This window comes from Mustela lutreola, chromosome 18, assembly GCF_030435805.1.
Source record: "Mustela lutreola isolate mMusLut2 chromosome 18, mMusLut2.pri, whole genome shotgun sequence".
NCBI lineage: Eukaryota > Metazoa > Chordata > Mammalia > Carnivora > Mustelidae > Mustela > Mustela lutreola.
This window is the reverse complement of record NC_081307.1, coordinates 5,708,502-5,728,356: the sequence shown is the minus strand read 5'-3', so window position 1 is coordinate 5,728,356 and position 19,855 is coordinate 5,708,502. Positions and strand designations below refer to the sequence as shown.

At 40.9% G+C, this 19,855-nt stretch overlaps 1 protein-coding gene across 1 annotated transcript in view; it reads right to left on the bottom strand.

Moving 5' to 3' along the window:
• ZMAT4 (zinc finger matrin-type 4) overlaps positions 1 to 19,855 on the bottom strand; it is a 359,613-nt gene that overhangs the window by 153,770 nt on the left and 185,988 nt on the right. Inside the window, exon 4 of the mRNA XM_059156211.1 lies at positions 7,626 to 7,782. Coding sequence (XP_059012194.1) covers positions 7,626 to 7,782 — 157 coding nt within the window. The remainder of the gene's footprint in view (positions 1 to 7,625; positions 7,783 to 19,855) is intronic.

Here is a 19,855-nt window from a genome sequence, read left to right as displayed (position 1 = left end):
TCAGGCCAAAATATGCTGATTCCTAATCTACACCAGTGGTTCTCCACTAGAGTTTGATTTGAAGCATTTGGTTATGTCTAGAGACTTTGATTTTTTTATGGTCACAACTAGTGGGGCTCTTCTGGAATCTAGTGGGTAGAGGCCAGGGACGCTGCAAAACATCCTGTGGTGCACAGAACAAACCCTCCCCCAATGGAGAATGTTGCAACTCCTGAGATAAGAAACCCAGGTCATGATCAAGGATTCCTATGAGAAACTGATACTCTTCCCCAACAATCCCCATTGGTTAGACAGTTACTTATTAAGACCTTACTTAATTGGATCTCCTCATAAATTCTTCTCAGAACACTCCAACCACAATTACTTAAACCTCTTCAATATCCTATTGTATTTGCAGACCTTCCCAGTGTGTTGGTTATTGTATTTCAGTGTCCGTGTTCCTTCCTACTCCATGGGGAGCCTCCAAAGAGCAAGGGGTATCTCATTCACCTTTGGGCTTCCAGGACTTAGGGTGTTTGCTGAGATGGATTAAGTTAAGAAAATAATGAAATGACACCTCCACATTATGAATTCCCCTCTGGCAAGTACCAGATGAGGGAATTTCAACTTCAATGGAGAAATGACTTCTATCCCTTGGAGTGGACATTTTCTGTCTGAGAATGCCAGCTTCGCTGGGTGAGTCGGTCACCAAGAGAGGGTTCCATGCTCGATGCAGTCTGAACTACCTATGGCCAGAGAGTCCGGTGGGACTGGAGCTGGCTGAGCCTCCACTCAGTGAGAAGCTCCATTTAGAGGCAGCTAAGGACGTCCTGCTGCCACTCCTGGAGGTAACAGTGACACATCTGAAGCTTCGGTTGAGCTCCCTTCCAGGAGGCTGGGGCCACTGACAATAATGGATTCGGCAGAACCACCCAGCCCTGACATTCCTCTGCCCTGCTCCCATCTGACATAACTGATGCCCCCTGGATTCCCAGCTCGGCTTCCCGCCCCAGTCTCTTCCTTCCCGCCCCAGTCCCTCGCCCTGGCTGTGCGTACTCCTAAGACTGCTGGTATCAGCTCGTCTGCACCCTGGACGGCCAACCCAACTCACTTATTAACAGCTCCCTGCCTGGCACACATCCAAAGCCCCCAGCACACAATCCAAAGCCTCAGTGGCCAGCCTTTGGAACATTCAGGCTGTTTCTCCCATCTTCCAACTTAACCTCTGCTCAAATCTGATCTCCTGCTTATTTCTCTTGGTTCTCCCCTTTCCCCCTATCCACCCAGTCACAATGGACTAATGTTTTGTTTGGCAGATTTCTGGAGCGGTTTTGATTATTCTCCCCCTCTTCCCCCCGCACAGGTTTTTGGGACCGTGTACCCTGCCTGGCCCATGCGTCTATGCTGTACGAGTCCTTAAGCAGGGACTGAACACCAGATTAAATTTTTCTGTTACTATCCTGGAGAAGAACGTGGCAGGCCAGCCTGTGTAGGAGAACGTGGCAGAATTCAGAGCAAGTGTGGAGAAGCGGTTTCTCTGTGAAGAGTGCTTAAAGACCCATGAGTGAGGTAAACTCACCAAAAGGAAGCAGCCAGGGACAATACACCATAAGATATTTTAAGTGCAAAATTATACAGCACAGTGTTCAGAGAAGAGTAAATAAAAATAGCTCCGTTTCCTGAGTGGACAGAGCTAAGACTTATTGAGCACTGTGACAAGCACTTCACATTTCTTAACCAGCTCGCACAATCATCATGGAAAACCCTTAATACAAGTCATAGCATTATACCCACTGGACGGAGGGGGGAAGGAGGCTGAGGCACATGAAGTCCTCTGCTAATATAGGGGGCCCCACCTTTGTGATTTCCAGCAGCCGTGACACACTGCAGAGACCGTAGGAGGCCTGCTCCAATGCTTGGAAGGTGAAGCTATGGAGACCAGAGCAGGAAGAGGGAAGGGTCTCTGGGCTATAGGACAGTGGCAGGGAAGGCATAGCGGGCCGGTGGTACAGGAGACCTGTCTGCCAGAGCACTGGAGAAGGTGCGTGGAACAGAGAGAGGAAATAAGCTTGGAGGTCCGGAAGAGCTAACTTGTTGGAGCTCCTGCATGCTAGGAGAAGGAATTCACCTCGCTATCGATGGAAATAGACCAGAGGTTTTGCACGATGTAGTGGTAAGCTGTATTTGGGGAATAAAGCCCCGATATGAAGATAAACCTTTTGTTCCCCAGGCAAGTCCCTGGCCAGACTGACGTCCGAGCTGCTTCCTACGCTGCTTCCGAGCTTCAATGAGGCATGTATGTAGAATGAACATCAAGGACCACCTTGTCTGGCCGAGTATTTCCTTGGGTCTCTGTCTATCCTGAGGCTGTTATAACAAATTACCACATGTGAAATGGCTTTAAACAGCACCATTTTATTTTATTATCATTCCAGAGGCCAGAAGTCTTAATTCCATATGCAATCCTAAATCCTGGTGTGTAACACCTATTCATAGACTCTGGGGGTCAGGAGGGGTGCGAGCTTGGAAACCACTGCAGGCAGAGATCTTGCCTTCAGGGCTGAGTCACTGGCAGGACTGAAGCCCTCTAGCACACACCCTATGCACTGCCACCCAGGCAGCCACTGGGGAAAAGCCACAGTGAGGTACCCAGGATCCCAGAATGGAGCCAATCACGCAGCACACAGCCTCAAGGCTCTGTCTGGTTCCTCGTCCTCCTCATTCCGTTGGAAGTGCTCACCTTCCCCCACAGACTCAGCTTCTTGTGAGGGGTTTCCAGGGCCAAATTCCAGTCCTTGGGGATTTGGAATTAACTCAGCAGAATTTAAGCAGTGGCAGCCTGGACCTTCTAACCCTTTATCACTTGGTGTTTTGACTCTGCTAAAGAGCTGCTTCCGCATTCCCGAGATCTGTCCCCTCTGTGGGCCCTCATTTGGCTGTCTGATTCCTTCTTTTATCCTTGAAGATCTTGAGTTCTAGTCTTGAAAATGATTTACTATTGCATCTACTTGTCCGTTATCAGTTCCAGATCCGGGGGCTGTCCCCCAGCTTAGTGACGGGGTCTCTCTCCTGCTGATGGGTCCTCTTCACACCTGGGGCCCTTTTGTCTCCTCAGCTCCACGGCCATTCCCTGCCCCCTCCATGCCCACCAGCACTGCCTAACTCCAGTGGGCAGCTCCGGTGCCAGGTCCTGCCTGCCTTGGCTCATGCAACTCATCCCAGAAAGGCTTGTCTCCAAGAAGACACACACGATGTCCCTTTGTACCTTCCCAAGATAGTATGTGAACAACCCCATGTTAACCAGGAAGTCCCAGTTTTTGATAGAAAGGGGTTAGGCTGTCCCTCACCCCATCAACTTCTTTACCACATGGTCACATGTGAATAACCTACTTTCCAAAGCTTTTAATTCTATAGTTTGCTCCATAAAAAAGGGCCAGTGAGGTAACAATATCTGGTGTTAGAATGAAATGACAGATGAGAAAAGTGAGGTTGGAAAGGATAACGTATCTACCAAAGATGGCATAGCTCCTTAGGCCGAACCTGGGCCTGGGCTCCTGTCTCCTGACTCCCAGGCCATCGCTCTTACCGCCTATCAGATCAGTGGGTCAAGCCTGCAGATTGCCTTAGGATGAGAATCGGAGTGGAAGGACTTTAGATGTCATCTAGGCTGATGTCTTTGGGTGGAATCCCCTCGGGAAATGCCCTGCCAAGTATCAGCCAGCTTCCGCTTCAACAACACCCCCCAACCCCCACCCTGCTTGGCCCCACTTCCCGACTGAGTCTGATGTCAGTCAGCTCCAGGGCTCTGGAGGAACAGCTTACACAGCTGCTGACCTGAGCTGCTCTCTCCAGCATCTTTGTCCAGTTGGTTGGCTTTCCTTTAGGCTTCATTAGAGAAATCTAACATCTCTGGAACTTAGTAATCTTTTCCTTGTCTTGAGTTCAGATCTAATTCCTTAATTTTCTACCCACTCATTGGGTACATCTGTTGCATCCAAGCACACGCTCACACACTCCCTCACACACACTCACACTCACACAATCACCCACATTCTCACATATTCTCTCACGCACTCGCATATTCTCACACACTCTCACACCCATGCACACACACAAACACACATATTCTCATAATGCTCTGGCACTCACACACACACGTGCACACTCACATATTCTCACACACTCCCTTATACATATACACTCATATACTCTCACACCCACACACCCACACACACAATTTCATGTATCCTCACAATGTTCTCTCACACTCACACATGCACACACATGAATACACTCTCACCTATTCTCACACACTCCCATATTCTATATACTCTTTCACATTCACAGACACACACACAAACACACAATGTATCTCTTTTTTCATATAACAGCCTTCCAAAGATTTGCCCCTGAGCAATCTCTTTTCCGCATTGAACCACCTCTGTTTCTTTATTCTCCCTCTAAAGAGAGGCTTGTCATGGCCTTCCCTGTTCCAACCTCTGGACTACGCCTCCTCTAAATCCTTCTCATGGTGTGGCAACCTCTGGCCAGCCTCCAATCTGGACAAGACCTCCACGCTGAGGTCTGCTGACCCTCCAAGAGCACAGCGGGCCTGGAATTTTCCTTAAGCTTTTGTCTTATAGCAGGACGTAGAAGAGCATGAATGGGAACAGAGATTCTGAAGCACACTCACCAACAAGAATGGGAGCTGGTATTTGTCCCAGCAACTCTGTCAAGCATTTCAGAAATTCTAGTAAACATGCTCCCATCTGGAGAAGACAACTGCAACCACGATAATTCTGCAGGATACCCAGTTGATGCTTGAGCAAAGCACATCTTGAGTGGGCGGAAAGGTAATGATTCACAGACACCAATTGCTCACCCTCATCAGATGTTGTAGCTGGAGCTGGGGAAAGCACTGAGTTGTGCATCAATTTTCCCTACCTAGGTATCAGTACAGCTCAAGAGCCTGTTATTCCAGGAGGGGTAGCTCACATGGCATATCTGAGCAGGGCACTTGCTTCTTTCCATCATCTTAACTCAGTTGGCTGGGTTTTATATGTTCTTTTTATTTCTTTTGTTTTCATTACAGAAATAATTTCAAGCTAAGCTTCTTGATGAGGCAGAGATGTTCCTGGATGTGCATAAGGCAGCCACAGCTTAGAGGGTGATGTCCTTCAAGAATGGCCACCGCAGGCAGCAAGAAGTGATGGCAGGCCATCCAGGCTCTATTCAGGGAGCTGGAGGGACTGAACTTAGTAGGTCAGGAAATGCACAGCCTAGGTGTTCTTTTCTCATGCCTCTTGGTCCTTACCCTTACTGACAGTATGTGAATTTGTGTTTGAGACCAAGCTTCAACCTATATCCTGTCTGAAAACCAGGTTCCTGATTTGTTCCTTACACCTGACTTGTAGCCCAGTCCTCTTGTCTTAAATTATGATGATCTGTCACACTCTTAACAGCCTTTACTTTCACCAGCCTGCAGCCAGGGGCCTGCCAACACCTGCCAGCCTTCCCCTGTGCCAGCACCCAGCTTGTTCTCTGCAGGATCTCTGTGCCTAGACTCCCCATTGCTAAGCTCACCCTCCTATTAAGCCTTCAGATCTTATCCTTTGCCATATCTCCCACCCCCTGCTTATCGTACCTAATGACTCACCTGGCTCTAGCAGGACACACTGCTTCCTCTGCTCCCTGCCAGTAGCTGGGTTGACACCAGCCCAAGCCCAGGGACCAATTTAGCTCCCAGACCCTCTAATTCTGTCTAGTGTTGTCATTCTCCAAGACCCTTTCTGCTGCAAGCAGCTTTAGAGAGAACAGATGAGAGCCTAAGCTACAGAATGGGGATACACAGCCTGGGCACTGTGAGTTAGATGAGGAAGGGAGATGCTGGCATAAAGCAGCTGAAATCTGTTTTCCCAGCTCAAGCTACAAGCTGATAGAGCTACTTACCTCCCACCCCACCCCCATTCCCATCTAGCCTAACTGGCAACCTGATTTTGGTCACACTGAGGACTGGGCCAGCTCTGTGGACACCAAGACAAAGTCATGAAATAAAGGTTGTAGTTTAAGTGTTCCTGATTTTTCCTTTGGCATATACTGATAGGAACTAACAAATTACATCTAAGTTATACTTACCAGATTGGAGGGTATCTGAATTCAGGAAAACAAACTGGTGCTTGGTTATCTGGAGAATGTATTTAAATTCACAAAGAACCATTTGTGCCATGTGGCGATTTTTTTTTTTAACAGAAATAATAACTCTCCCCTTTGCTAATTGACATGATAAACAAAGATAGAGCTCCTCCTCTTCCATCACTATCTCCAAAATTAAATTTAACAGCAATTCTCTGCTTAAGCAGAAAGAAAAAGTGGGCTAGTTACTCATTCGTGGAAAAAAGGTAAAAATTTTCCAGTGACTGTTTCTTTGAGGTGTCTATTTTAAGAAATTTGTTGGGGAGTAGGTTACAAGGTGAATATCTAACCTTTTAGAGAGCAAGAATCAGGAGTTTCAACCGAGTGACTGCTTATAAAATGCTAAGACACGGTGTGTGCCCAGGAACAAGCCTGGTTCAGCTCCAGATTTCAGGTGTTTTGCAACCCCATCCTATATCTGAATGTCATAGCCACCTTTACAAAAACAATACCCTTTAGTTAAACTAAGTAGAAAAATATAGTGAAAAGATTCCTCGCTATTCTCTAGGTGAAAGAAGATATTTTTCTTAAGGAAAACACTGGTGAGAATAAAAGTCAAGTATTGTTTTAGGCTCCCTCCAATCTCCAAAATACCATTTAAAAAATAATTACGCCCACAATTTATGCACGATTCATTAGACAGAAAGATAAAAAACACTGCTACATTTTAATTGCATTGGAAGAGTAGACATCATGAAATATACCCCCAACTTCTTGGGATTACAACCCAGCCTAGGAATGTCTTCACCACAATTTAAACCCTGTCTAAATAGTCTAACTTGATTCAATTATAATATTTTAGTTTCATAATTTGACAGACTTATGAGGAATTATTTTAGTGATGCATTTACAGGGTGAAATGATTTTTTATCAATAGTTCAGCTTTTTGTTGTGAAAGTGAACAGGACTGAATTACAGACAACAGCAGGAACTGTCACCTCTGGGGGGAAAAATAAAAATACAACTTAGCTGTCTGCACAGTTCCCCTCATCCCCACCCTCACCAAGATAAAGGCAGGATGACAGGCTGCGTTACACAGACACAAGCAGTGAATCGACCCACTAGACACAAAACACCACACGTTAGCCATGCAGAGGACACACTGAAGCTATGGAAAAAACAGCATTCATTACATAATAGGTACCGTATCTTACATAATATATAATCAGTGTGATAGACAACACCTTGCAGGTTGCAAACAGCCTTGCAGAAGATGCCAGCTGCTGAATTATTAATCTGAAGGAGCCAGGGTGAGAGAATGAGCCCCTGTAACTGTACTGAATAGCCTATGACAGCAAAGTCTGCGGGGCTCCCTGTCCATCCCTTTAGGTTTCGAAGGGCATCTACCTTTAGACTCTACTCAGGCAGCCTCTGCCGAAGAGGGAGCACAATTAGTGGGACAGGCGCAGCGCCCCGACTTCATGGTCGCCCGTGATCACTATTTCCACACATACCTGTGGTCTTTAGTGGGGTCTTCTCTCCTAGCAACAGTTTTAACCTTTTGGCATGGATTTTGCCTTGATAATGTGAGTCAGCCACCACTGCCGAGGTAAAGGACATGTTACAGAGCGTACAGCACTTATTCTTATCAACCATATCGGCGTCATTTCCCTATGGAAGAAAGAAAAAAATAATAACATTAGAGGGAATCCCAAGTCCCAAAATGTCTTTTTTTCCCATTCCATTCTGTTGCAAATGAGATGTAGCACAGATTTTTCTCACTGCAATGCAACCTTTTTTTCTTCATGACAATCACCATCAAAACATTTTCAGGTAGTGACTTCAACCTACATTATTTAGTGGGTAGTAGTGCCAGACCCAGGGAACAGAGGACACGTGTGCAGATATGAGTTGCGGAAGGAAACAGGGCCCACAATGAGGCGAGAGCACATTGTGTCTGGCACCGTGAGGGAGACCGTCTCTATTTGCACCCATTATGCTCATTAAAGTAAGTAAAATATCAGAGTGCGGAGGGCCTGAATTATTTAGCAGAAATTATCATTTGGCATTCAGCTCTGTCTTTCACCAATTTTAGCCTCACTGGGATACACGGCCACATGTTCAAGATCTTCTTTTTTAAGATTTATTTAAGGACTTGAACATTTTTCATAATTAACTGGAGTACAGATCATAAAGTTATGATGTCCACGCTGGCTGAATTTTCTAGGAGAGTTTGTATAATTTCCTTTTCTTTGGGGAAGGTGATTCGTTAAACACAGCACAAAACACTTAAATCCAGCTTGATTTTTTTATTCTTCTGTAAGACAATGAAAGTGAAGCATGAATCAGAAAAATAGAAATCCTTTATTAGATCATGTGACCTGGCTATTGTGCACAAAGATCATCAATTACACACGTTATACAAGGGGAAGATTACCACGGGCTCCCTTCCTGCTAGTGAGAAACTGAGGGTAAGGCAGACTCTCAGATAAGGAGTTAATGTATTCCGTAATGGGACAGCAATAGCGAAGCATCTTTCTATTAAAGAACAGCCTTGGATGAGGACCTGGCCCCACATTAGCCCCTTCTTTTATTCTAAGCAGGGCCCAAAGAGTGCAATTGAAAATGGCATGAGCAGAAGGATGAAGGTGAGGATAGAATGGGAAAAAAAGGGAATTACATATTTTCTGCAGAATAAGAAGATGTCCAGACTGCTGGAGAGAGTGTTGCCTTGCAAATTATGTGGCAGTCAGAAAAAAAACTCCTTTCTCGTCAAGGCATTCATCTGCAATATCTCTCTCATAATTAATGTTCATCTTTGGGAGGACTATTGGTGGTAGGGGGAGTACCTACTGCCATTTATTCTCTTGACTTAGATTATTAATTCTTAGTTTGCCTCCCTGACCCCTTTATCACAGTTAATAGGTGAGAGTTGAGTAAATATATTGCTAGGGGTTAAGGGTCATTGAGAGGAAATGGACCCCATATAGAGACGAGGAGCTTCCCCCAGAGGTCCTTTCCTGGACTGAGACAAATATTTAGGGCAGGACACCTGGTTAAGGCATGAGGCTACGTTTCCTGAGTCATCCTTACTGATGATATTTAAGGTTTTGAGTTGTTTTGAGTTTTCCCTTCACCCTCAGTTAATACATACATACATATTCATACATACATACATACATACATACATATATACATACATACTTGAAATCACTAATGCTTTCACACCTTTGTGCTATATACTATGGAAACTAACTAGACCAAGTGGTACAGGGAAGAATTAGCTTTCCTTCACTTACCTCTCCATCCATACCTAGGAGATGCTACAGAACCCACAGAGAGAGTTAGAGCCCAGGCATACCAGGAAATTACAAATCCGGGAGTTACTGAAGGGTTTAAGCCCAGTAAATGAAGAGTGGATACATGAAAAGGGCTGAAAGACCCAAACTGGTACCTTACATATATGTTAGGAGATACTGATCTTACATTAAAAAAGAAAGAAAGAAAGAAAAGAAAAAGAAGGTTGTTAAGGTAAAAGTCGATGCTTGAATTACTCATTTTTTACCTTACTATGCATAATTTAAGTCAAAGCACGTAATGTTTCTTAAAATTAGGAAAAAGCTCTATACCTATTTACAATCTGTGAATCCCTTCTGCACTTCTAGCAAAAGTGCTGGCCAAAGCTGGCCCTTCTCCCTTGGAACTCTTAAGATGCAGACATTTCTATAGAAAGCCTGGAAGCCCAACATAGGGGCTGGTATCAGTAGATGATGTATACTCAGAAATAGCTTCTAAGGCAAAGACCTGCCTTTAAATGGGATAATGATCAATTGATTTATGATCAGTGATGATCAACACTCGTTCATTCAACACATTTTTAAGGGCCTGCCAAATATGGTAGATGATGTGTTAGATGAGTTTGACTCTGTTCTCCACTATTAAGAGAGAGCCGAATCCTAACCACTAGACCACCAGGGAGTGTCTGTTCTCCACTATTAAGGAGGTTGGGAGCAGGAGAATTAGAAAGGGCATCAGAAAAAAATAAAAGGAAAATAGTGCAATCCTGAAAACTTACTCTGCTATTGGACTCACACTCTCCCAATAATAAAATTTTTAAAAATGTAAATTAAGGCTGTTTGTGGGGATTTTCATCTCCAAGCCTTTCTCATGCCTTCCTTATCACTTCTTGTCTAATCTTGTCTTTCCAGAATGGGTACAGTTTAATCATTACTTCCTTGAAATTAAGCTTTTCCTGCCTCCCTCTATAAAAGTGAGCATCAACCTTAGGTCTGCTATGTGTCTTGCACATCTTTTATAATAGAACACTGAATTATTACCTGTGTTTGTTTCATCTTTGGTCCTCTCACAAGCCTACAAAACTCCTTTAAGGTCAAGGAAATCATTTCATTGGTATTGAAGCCCCAACACCCAGCACAACACCTGTCACACAGGGGGAATTATAGATGATCACTGAATGAGTGGGGCTCAGGGTTGGTCTGTGGTGGGATTAGTAAGCCTGACATGAAAATCAAAAGAGGAGATAGGGGTGTCTGGGTGGCTCAGTGGGTTAAGCTTTTGCCTTTGGTTCAGGTCATGATTCCAGGGTACTGGGATTGAGCCCCATATCAGGCTCTCTGCTCAGCAGGGGGCCTGCTTCCCTCTCTCTCTCTGCCTGCTTCTCTACCTATTTGTGCTCTCTCTCTACCTATTTGTGCTCTCTCTCTCTCTCTTTCTGTCAAATAAATAAATAAAATCTTAAAAAAAAAAAAAAAGAGGAGATAGATAAAGCAAGGAGGTATAGTTGCTAGTCAAAATCTTTCAGATTGATAGGACAATGGCCAGGAAAAGAACCAGAGATATCAACAATTTATAAATTAACTTCAAGGTTTATGTAGGGAAACACTGTCCTAAAATTTATGGCAGTTTCATCATAGTTTTAATACATAATCCTAGCTGTCTGCTCTCCTGGGCAATATGATCCTATAATCATATAGGAAAATCAAAGGATAATAAAGAACCAATAATTAAGCAAGAAAACATCATGGAATATAGCTATGCCATGAGTGTAGAAGAGGGACCAAGAAAGTTTAAGTCTCAGACAATAGAGAAACTATAGCAGTATCCTGAGAAGTTAGGCAGCCTTCAAAGCCAGCAGAACGTGTTTACTGGGTATTTTGCTAAAGAAGCCAATATGACTCACATGATACAAATGTAAATACCACCAACTGGACTATTCTAATAATCCTGGTGGAGACACAATACCCCAGAAAGAACCTCAATACTAAGCAAGTGCCTGCAAAATGGTAGAATTTAACTGTGTACTCTAGGCTATCTAAATCTCAAATTAATGGCTCCATCAAGCTATAGATCATACCATATTTACTGGAGTCTCCCACTGCACCCAGACCAATGCTGATATATGGCTCAGGGCAGAAATTCCGTAAAGTTTGATGAACTGACCTCAATGAATACTTTAAAAGTTTCTGGCTTAAGGCATTGAGAAAGGCCCCAAGATATCAAATAAATGAAGGAGAGTCTAGGATTATCCTAAATTATGAATTTCAAACTGGAGCCAAAAATTCAGACTTCTTCAGGGTAATGTACACATTGCTGGAAGAAAAAAAAAAAGTTGTGGAATATCCTAAGGCTAAATAGTCAAAGCATTTTGCAAAGGTAAGAAGTTTTCAGAAGAATTCAATTAAGGTAGAAAAAGCTGGCTGACTCTGGCCAGAAATCAAGTCCTGAAAGTCCTTTTTATAACTTGTAAGATTTTTTTGTTTTTGTTTTTGTTTTTACTTAATTCAGATAACTGCCTTCATTCTCCTTCAGGTGCATACAAAAAGCCTGAGAGGGATTTTTACTTCCAGAATGTCAGAGTGAGAAATTCTGTACAATTGCTCCTGGCAAAACAACCATAACTCCTAAAGATTAAAAAAATAATTCTTTAAAGTCTCTGGAAATTATACTAAGAGAAAACAGCAAATTAAGAAATATTTATTCAAAAAATGTATTAATTCCCAGTAAGAATAGTGAGTCTATGGCACTTTAGAGATAACCCTTTTCCTCCCTAGCAACTGTCCAGGTAAACATGACAGATGTTCCATTTTGATTGGGTGTGGTCAAGAAAATAGGGATCCCTCTCCTATCAGCTCCCAGTTAGAGGATATTAGGAAAGTCAGACCACAAACATTTACAGGCCTTTAGTTCCAAATGCAGAAGATAAATTCCTAACAATGCAGCCAGGAATCAGATATTCTCTTCCACCACCCACCCTCATTCATAGGACAGAAGAGATCAGATATTCTCTTCCTCAACCCATACTCATTCATAGGACAGAAGCTCTATCCCTGGAACAGCAGACAAAGAATATTGAGACCTTGAGTGCTCTTGCCCAATTTGCTTGTAGAACCAGGGTTCCATGCCAGGAGAGACAAACTGAGACCAGACCCTGACACTTCTGCCTAGCCAACAAAGCAGCATTGTCATTCTAGGAGAAGCAAGCCACTGTCCCTATTCCTTACTCTGAAGCAGTGGATCAGAAATTTTTCTGTAAGAACAGATGGGGAAGAAAGAATCCATAAGAGCAGAAAGCTTTTATACTCTTTCCACAGAAATTGGTATCATTTGAAACAGAGTTCTTAAAGGTTTAAGCCTAAGGTTGCTCTCAAAAACAATGATTTTGCTGGTAAACAATTAAGAGAAAACTGATAGTTCCATTAGAGCAACATGCTAAACCAGCAAGCTTACCAGAAAGAACCAGGGAAAGAGATAGCTCAGGAGAGCCTTTCTGGAGTCAAGAAAAACTTCAAAGACTTCACTCAAAAACTAGCCTTACAAAAAGTACAAAATTTAATTAGAACACACTGTGCAGCATCTATACTCCAGGGCATGGACAAAAACAACAGAGCAATCATCCAGCAATTAGCAGAACCTAAAAGATGAGTACTATTCCAGTAGTGGCAGGCAGTTTAACAGAGATCAGAGAAAGAAACAGTCAAAAAAAGTCCTGTACAGATCATTGCCATCCCACAGTGACTGTCTCGTCCCAAAGACGGAGCTAGTGAGCCAGGACATTAGTGGCTGCACATCTTGGAAAAACAGACACTATAAAATAGGCTTAGACATTAAAGTAGCCAAGACATTGGACAAATAAATAAACAACAAAAACAAGTTCTGGAGCATGGGGTAATCAGTACCCAGCATCACTACAATATGTTAACTGAATATTCAGTTCTCAACAACACCACTTATAAAACATGCAAAAAATTCAGAAGAATATAACCTATACACAGGAAAAAAACAGAAAGGGCTCAAATATTAAATTTAACTGGCAAAAACTTCAATGCAACTTCAGAGATTTGTGCTCAAATTACAAATGTGCTCAAAAACTTAAAGGAAATCATTCTTAAAGAAGTAAAAGAATATATGATGACAATGTGTTATCAAATAGAAATTACAGCAAAAAATCAGATGGAAATTCTGGAGATAAAAAGTACAATAACCGAAATGAAAAAAATCACTAGAGGAATTTTAAAACACATGTGAACTTGTAGAAGAAAGAACTGGTGAAGTTCAAGATTTATCAATGGAAATTATGCAATCCAAGAGGAGGAGAAAAAAAAGAAGAAAAGAAAATTGAACAGGACAGGTTCTCAGAGAAATGTGGACACTACTAAGTTTGTATACTAAGTATACAAACATATGCATAAAATAGTAATACCAAGAGAAGAGAAAGAGAAAGAGGCATAAAAAAATATACATAGAAATAATGACTGAAAACCTCCCAAATTTGAAGAAAAATACCCATCTACACATCCAAGAAGTCCAACAAAATTTGAGTAGGATAAGTACAAAATGTCCTACACTGAAATACATCACAGTAAAAATGCTAAAAGCCAAGAAAGGGAAAATGCAGAAGTAGCAGGATAAAAGAACTTATCACATACAAGAGAACCACAATAAAAATCACAACTAATTTCTCATCAGAAATAATGTAGGCCAAAAGTCAGGGGGGTAGCATACTCACAGTGCAGAAAGAAAAATCTAACAAATAAAAATCTTACATCCAGCAAAACTATCTTTCAAAAATTAAGGTAAAATAAAGACATCTAGAGATAAAAACAAACAAACAAACAAACCCTAAAAGAATGTGTTACTAACAGATCCACCTTATGGGAAATTCTGAAGCAAGTTCTTTAGGCTGAAAGCAAGTGATACCAGAAGATATTTAAATTCTTATGAAGAGGAAAAAAAGGCACAAGTCAAGGCAGATATGTAATTATTAAAAAAAAATCACTATAAATGTATATTTCTTCTTTCTTAACTAATTAAAAATTGTATGTACAAAATAACTATTTTTTGTAGTTGTTCCAATAACATATACATATATAATGTATTTGACAATAACAGCACTAAAGACATAGGTGGAAGCAAAGCTGTGCTGGAGTAAGGAAATGACACCATATTGTAATCCTCAAATCCACAGAAACAAATCATGAGAAGCAGAAAGGGTAAATAAGATTAATACAACAAACACTAAAATATATCCAGCTCACATTTCTTTTCGCAGCTTCTTTGAAAGATACAAAATTATATAGGTTAGCTGGGGCACCTGGGTGGCTCAGTCAGTTAAGCATCTGACTCTTGATTTTGGCTCAGGTCATGATCTCAGGGTCATAAGAATGAGCCCCACATAGAGTTCTGCATTGGGCTCTCCACTGACTGGGGAGTCTGCCTGAGATTCTCTCTCTCTCTCTCTCCCTGGCCCTCCCCCCATGCTCTCTTTCTCTCTTTTTCTCTCTCTAAATAATAATTCTTAAAATTATGTAGATTAACAATTATAACAATATATTATTGGGTTTATAATGTAAATACATCTAATATGCATAATAATAATAGCACAAAATGGGGGAAGAGAGAAGACAGCTATACATTTCTATATCTGGGTACAATTAAGTTAGGATAAATTTCCAATAAATTGAGATATATACAGATATATACAGTAACCCCTAAAGCAACCACTAAAGAAAAAGTCCAAAATAATATAGGGAATAGTCACTAATGGAATTAAATTTTTTCAGTACAAAATACTTTAATGCAAAAGAAAGTGGTAAACAAGAAATAAAAGAACAGAAAGACACTATTCCTAAAAGTAAAATGGTACACAAATCCAACTGTAGCAATAATAACACTGTATTTAAAAATAATATAAAATCTAATAAAAAATAGTGATGATAAGATTAGATAAAAAGGAAAACATGACTAATCTATATGTTGTATCAAGGAGATACAACTTCAATGATAGCTTCAATGATACAGATGGATAAATGTAAAAAGAATTAAAAGTTATATCAGTCAAACAGCATCTACAAGAAATTTGTAGTGGCTATCAAACTAATATCAAAGTATGACTTTATTTTTTTTTTAAAGATTTTATTTATTTATTTGACAGACAGAGATCATAAGTAGGCAGAGAGGCAGGCAGAGAGAGAGAGAGAGGAGGAAGCAGGCTCCCCGCCGAGCAGAGAGCCCGATGTGGGGCTCGATCCCAGGACCCTGGGATCATGACCTGAGCTGAAGGCAGAGGCTTTAACCCACTGAGCCACCCAGGTGCCCCTCAAAGTAAGACTTTAAAACAAAATTTTTTTACTAAAGTTAAAGAAGAACATTGTGTAATGATTAAAGTGCTGAGCCACAAGGAATATATGATAATTATATATAGGCATACATATAACTACATAGGTAGTTAGAAAATTCAGGAAGCAAAAGTTGATAGAATTAAAGGGACAGCTAGACAATTCTGTATGTATCTGTTAGGTTAGGTTGTTTTAAATCTTCTTATTCCTCCTATTTCCTTATTAATCTTCTGCCTAGTCCTTCTATCCATTACTGAAAGCGTGGAATTGAAGTCTCCTTACTGGTATTGAAAATAAACCAAATTTAAGTTTGAAAAGATCTGAAAAAACACTTCTACAAGGAAGGTATATAAATGGCCAATAACAACATAAAAATATGCTTGACATAATTAACGATCTGGAAATGCAAATGAAACCACAATGAGACACCACTTCACAACCACCAGGATGGCAAGGATGAAAAAGATGGGTAATAAAAAGCATGAGCAAGGATGTGAGTATTAGGAGACCTCACACGCTTCTGGCAAGAATGTAAAATGCTGCAGCCACACTGGAAAGTTATCAGGCAGTTCCATAAAAGTTTACATACAGAGCCACCATATGACCTAACAATTCCATTTCTAGGTACACTCAATCTTTGCTACTCATACATATACATTTGCAAATTTACCTACTTGGAAATATTTCTGTGTAATCCCCAAATCAACACTTGTGGCATTTCTGTCATCATTCATGACCATGTGTGGAGGAACAAAAAGTCTGAGTCACCTGACATGCATGATTCCAGCTGAGATTAAACAAGGCGATGCCTTCTTGCTTTACCCCTTATGTTATATATAAGTGTTCTATTCATGGTCTATTTAGTGCCACATATCTTTGCATTTCTGTGCTTTTTTTTTGGTGATTTCACTGCCTAGTGTTCTGAAGCACAAGAAGATCATGAGGTACTTTACAGAGGAAATACATGTGTTGAAAAGGCTTCACTGAGGCATGAGTGATAGTAATGTTGGCTGTGAGTTTCATGTTAATTGACAATACTGTACATCCAGAGTAAGGAAGAGGAAATCCCCTGATATATATGTGAAACCGCTCCAGAAAGAGCTAAAACATTATCTATAGTGCACAATGAGGCTATGGAAAGGATGGACAAGTGGCTAAATGTGTGGATGTGTGAGATAATAACTGACAGTAAGAGCATAATGAATACCATTGTCGTAGAACTAAAAGTCAGCGCTATTTACCATATTTCCCATCGTCAGGAAAAGGTTAGCATCTTCTCAGCTAGGATTTTATTATAAAGAAGTACTACATATAATCAATAATTTGTAAGTATTATATTCAATAAGTCATCTTTAAATAAAAAGACACATAAAACAAATTTATGTATTGATCAGCTGATGAAGGTCTTGAACCAGCCACATGTAGGCACCTAACCCCATATTCCACCTAGAAACAATGGCTCAGTGTTTGCTAATTCAGAGTTGGTGACTTTATACAACATAGCTACCATGAAAAGTGAGACTACATGCAAGAGAAATAAAAATATATGTCCACATAAAAATCTGTACACAAGTATTCATAGTAGTATACTATACTATATAGAGTGTGCCCGGAAGTGGGAACAGCTCCTATGGTCATTGACTGAAGTACAGGCAAACAAAATGTGCTCTAGTCATACAACGGCATATTATCAGGAAAAAAAAAAAAAAAAAAGAGTACCAACACAAGCCAAAAACACACACGAACCTTAAAAACAGTATACTAAGTGAAAAATACCAATCACAAAAGACCATACCCTATATTATTCCCTTTATATGAAATTTTCAGAATAGAAAAATCTATAATTCAGAAAGTAATTAAAGATTGTCAAGGAGTAGAAGAGCATGGATAGAGAGGTTAGGGAACATGGGAAGCAAACACAAAAGGGTTTTCCTTCTAGTGATGATGATGCTCTTGTTATTGTGATAGCTACACAACTACATGAATATAGTAAAAACCCTTGAAAGGTGTTCTTTAAATACGTGAACTATAGATATAGATGAGTTATAGTTCAATAAAGCTGTCTTAGAAAAGAAAAGGCCTAACAGATACATTTATAGGATTTCAAAAGCCCAAAGAAATGACACTTGAAGCCTAAATTTTCTTTTCTTTTCTGGGCATTTTCTGCTTGAAGGCAGAGCCACTGAGGGCTCCCTTGTAATATTTGGAATTCATCTGAGCACTAGCTGGCCATCCTTGGAATTCTGGTTATTGATATTTATTTTGGCCAAACGCATTTTACAGCTATAATGGAATTCTACCTGCAGCTTCTACAGAGCTACAGCTAAAGGGAAGAGCCATCCAACAGCCCCTGCTAGAGCTGGAAGCAACTGTACTTCTCAGCACATACCCTATAGTGAGATGAACTGTCCCATAAATGCTAATTTTTTCCAGTGTTGTGCATGTTGTTTTTTATAGTCCGGTACTTAATTTTGAAAAAGAGGCAGAAACAGGCAAAGATGTCTCTTTCCCTTCTCTCCCCCTTTTTGGGACCTAAAGACCCAGAAGTCATGCTTCCTGCCTGACTGCAGGGTCCTGAGCAATCTTCTCTGTCACTGTCTTTCCATGCATCCTGTTCCATCCCATTTAGGTCAAGCTGTTCTCTCTTCTCCCAGTCTGTTCAAATCACTTCTAGACAGCAGGACCAATTTTATCCAGGGGCATTTTCAGGACTTCTGTGAACTTCATCCACACCTTCTCTGCTGACCTCCCTCCTGCAACATCTGTGCTATAAGTTTTGATTAGGTCTTGGCTGTTAATTGTTTTATTAGTGCTTTTTAAAAGATTGTCTCTCCAAAAACATCATGAAGACAAGATTAATTTTGGAATTATCTTTCCCTTCATCTCCATTGTCTGCCATGGGTCTGGATACACAGAGGAAACTCGATAAGCATGACAGAAATAGTTGCTGAAGGAATGAATTGAAGGGGCCATCCATCCATTAACCAATTCTAACTCAGCCATGCAAATCTGTTTCCCACATAAAATAACCTCTCCTTTAGTCTTTACTAAATGTATTGCTTTGTCTCAGGAAAAGACAAATGTCGTTTGGCATAAAGTTCATATCCAATACTGATATGTATTATAGTGGCAATGACATGTTACAGTGTGATCGTGCCCACATGAAGAAGTGTTCTGCTGGTCAGAGAGGTGAGTGTGTCCAGATATCCCACTGAGAAGCTATACTATCTACATCTTCAGAGTCTATATTAATGCTGGCATGAGTGTTATTTTCCACCATTAACTAGAGAGATACATACCTTGTCACTTGGCTAGAAACCATCCTCTCAGTGGATGAAATCCTCTATTTCCATAGTACTGGGGGGAAATGGTCATTTTTGACAATAAAAGAAAAATAGAAGGAAGATTTCTACTCAGGAGGGATGCAGAATTCACTGTGTGCCTTTGGTATTTGGAAGGCATTGGTTTGTTTTTCAGTCACTGAAGAAATATTTAAACAGATGGTAACCGTACTTATAAGACCCCAAATGGGAGAAATTAGCCAGGGCTCCAGAGAGAGGATAAATACATAAGTTAGATAAGCCCCACTAACAAAGAGAAGTAACTAGCAAAAAAATGTAACAAATAAATAGATATGCCAGAAAGAACAAAGATGGTACGAGAGGCAGTTGGGAAGACAGGAAGACAAATGTCTGAAAACATGGATGTATCAAAAACTACCAAACAAACATTTTATTTCTTGTTTGAGACATCACTTTAAGATTGGATAGAGATGAAGCAGCCTTAATATTGGAATGGAATCCATAGCAGCCCTATTCACCATTATCAGGCACACCTTCAGACAACATACATGAGCACAGCTGCCATTTTGAGAGTCATATGTACTAATTAAGCATTGTATTAGGTGCCTTATAGGTTCTGTCATGCTTAGCTTTCCTAATGGCCCCCAGGTAAGTGTAGGATTTATTCTTCTTCCCTTTTTCCTCCTCTTCTAAATCCAATGCATCCATAAATCCATAAACTTCTCCTCTAATTGTACCCCCAAACTGTCTACTCTTGATCTCTCAACCTACTTTTATGTTCTTTTCTCCAACACTCCTGTTTAAGCC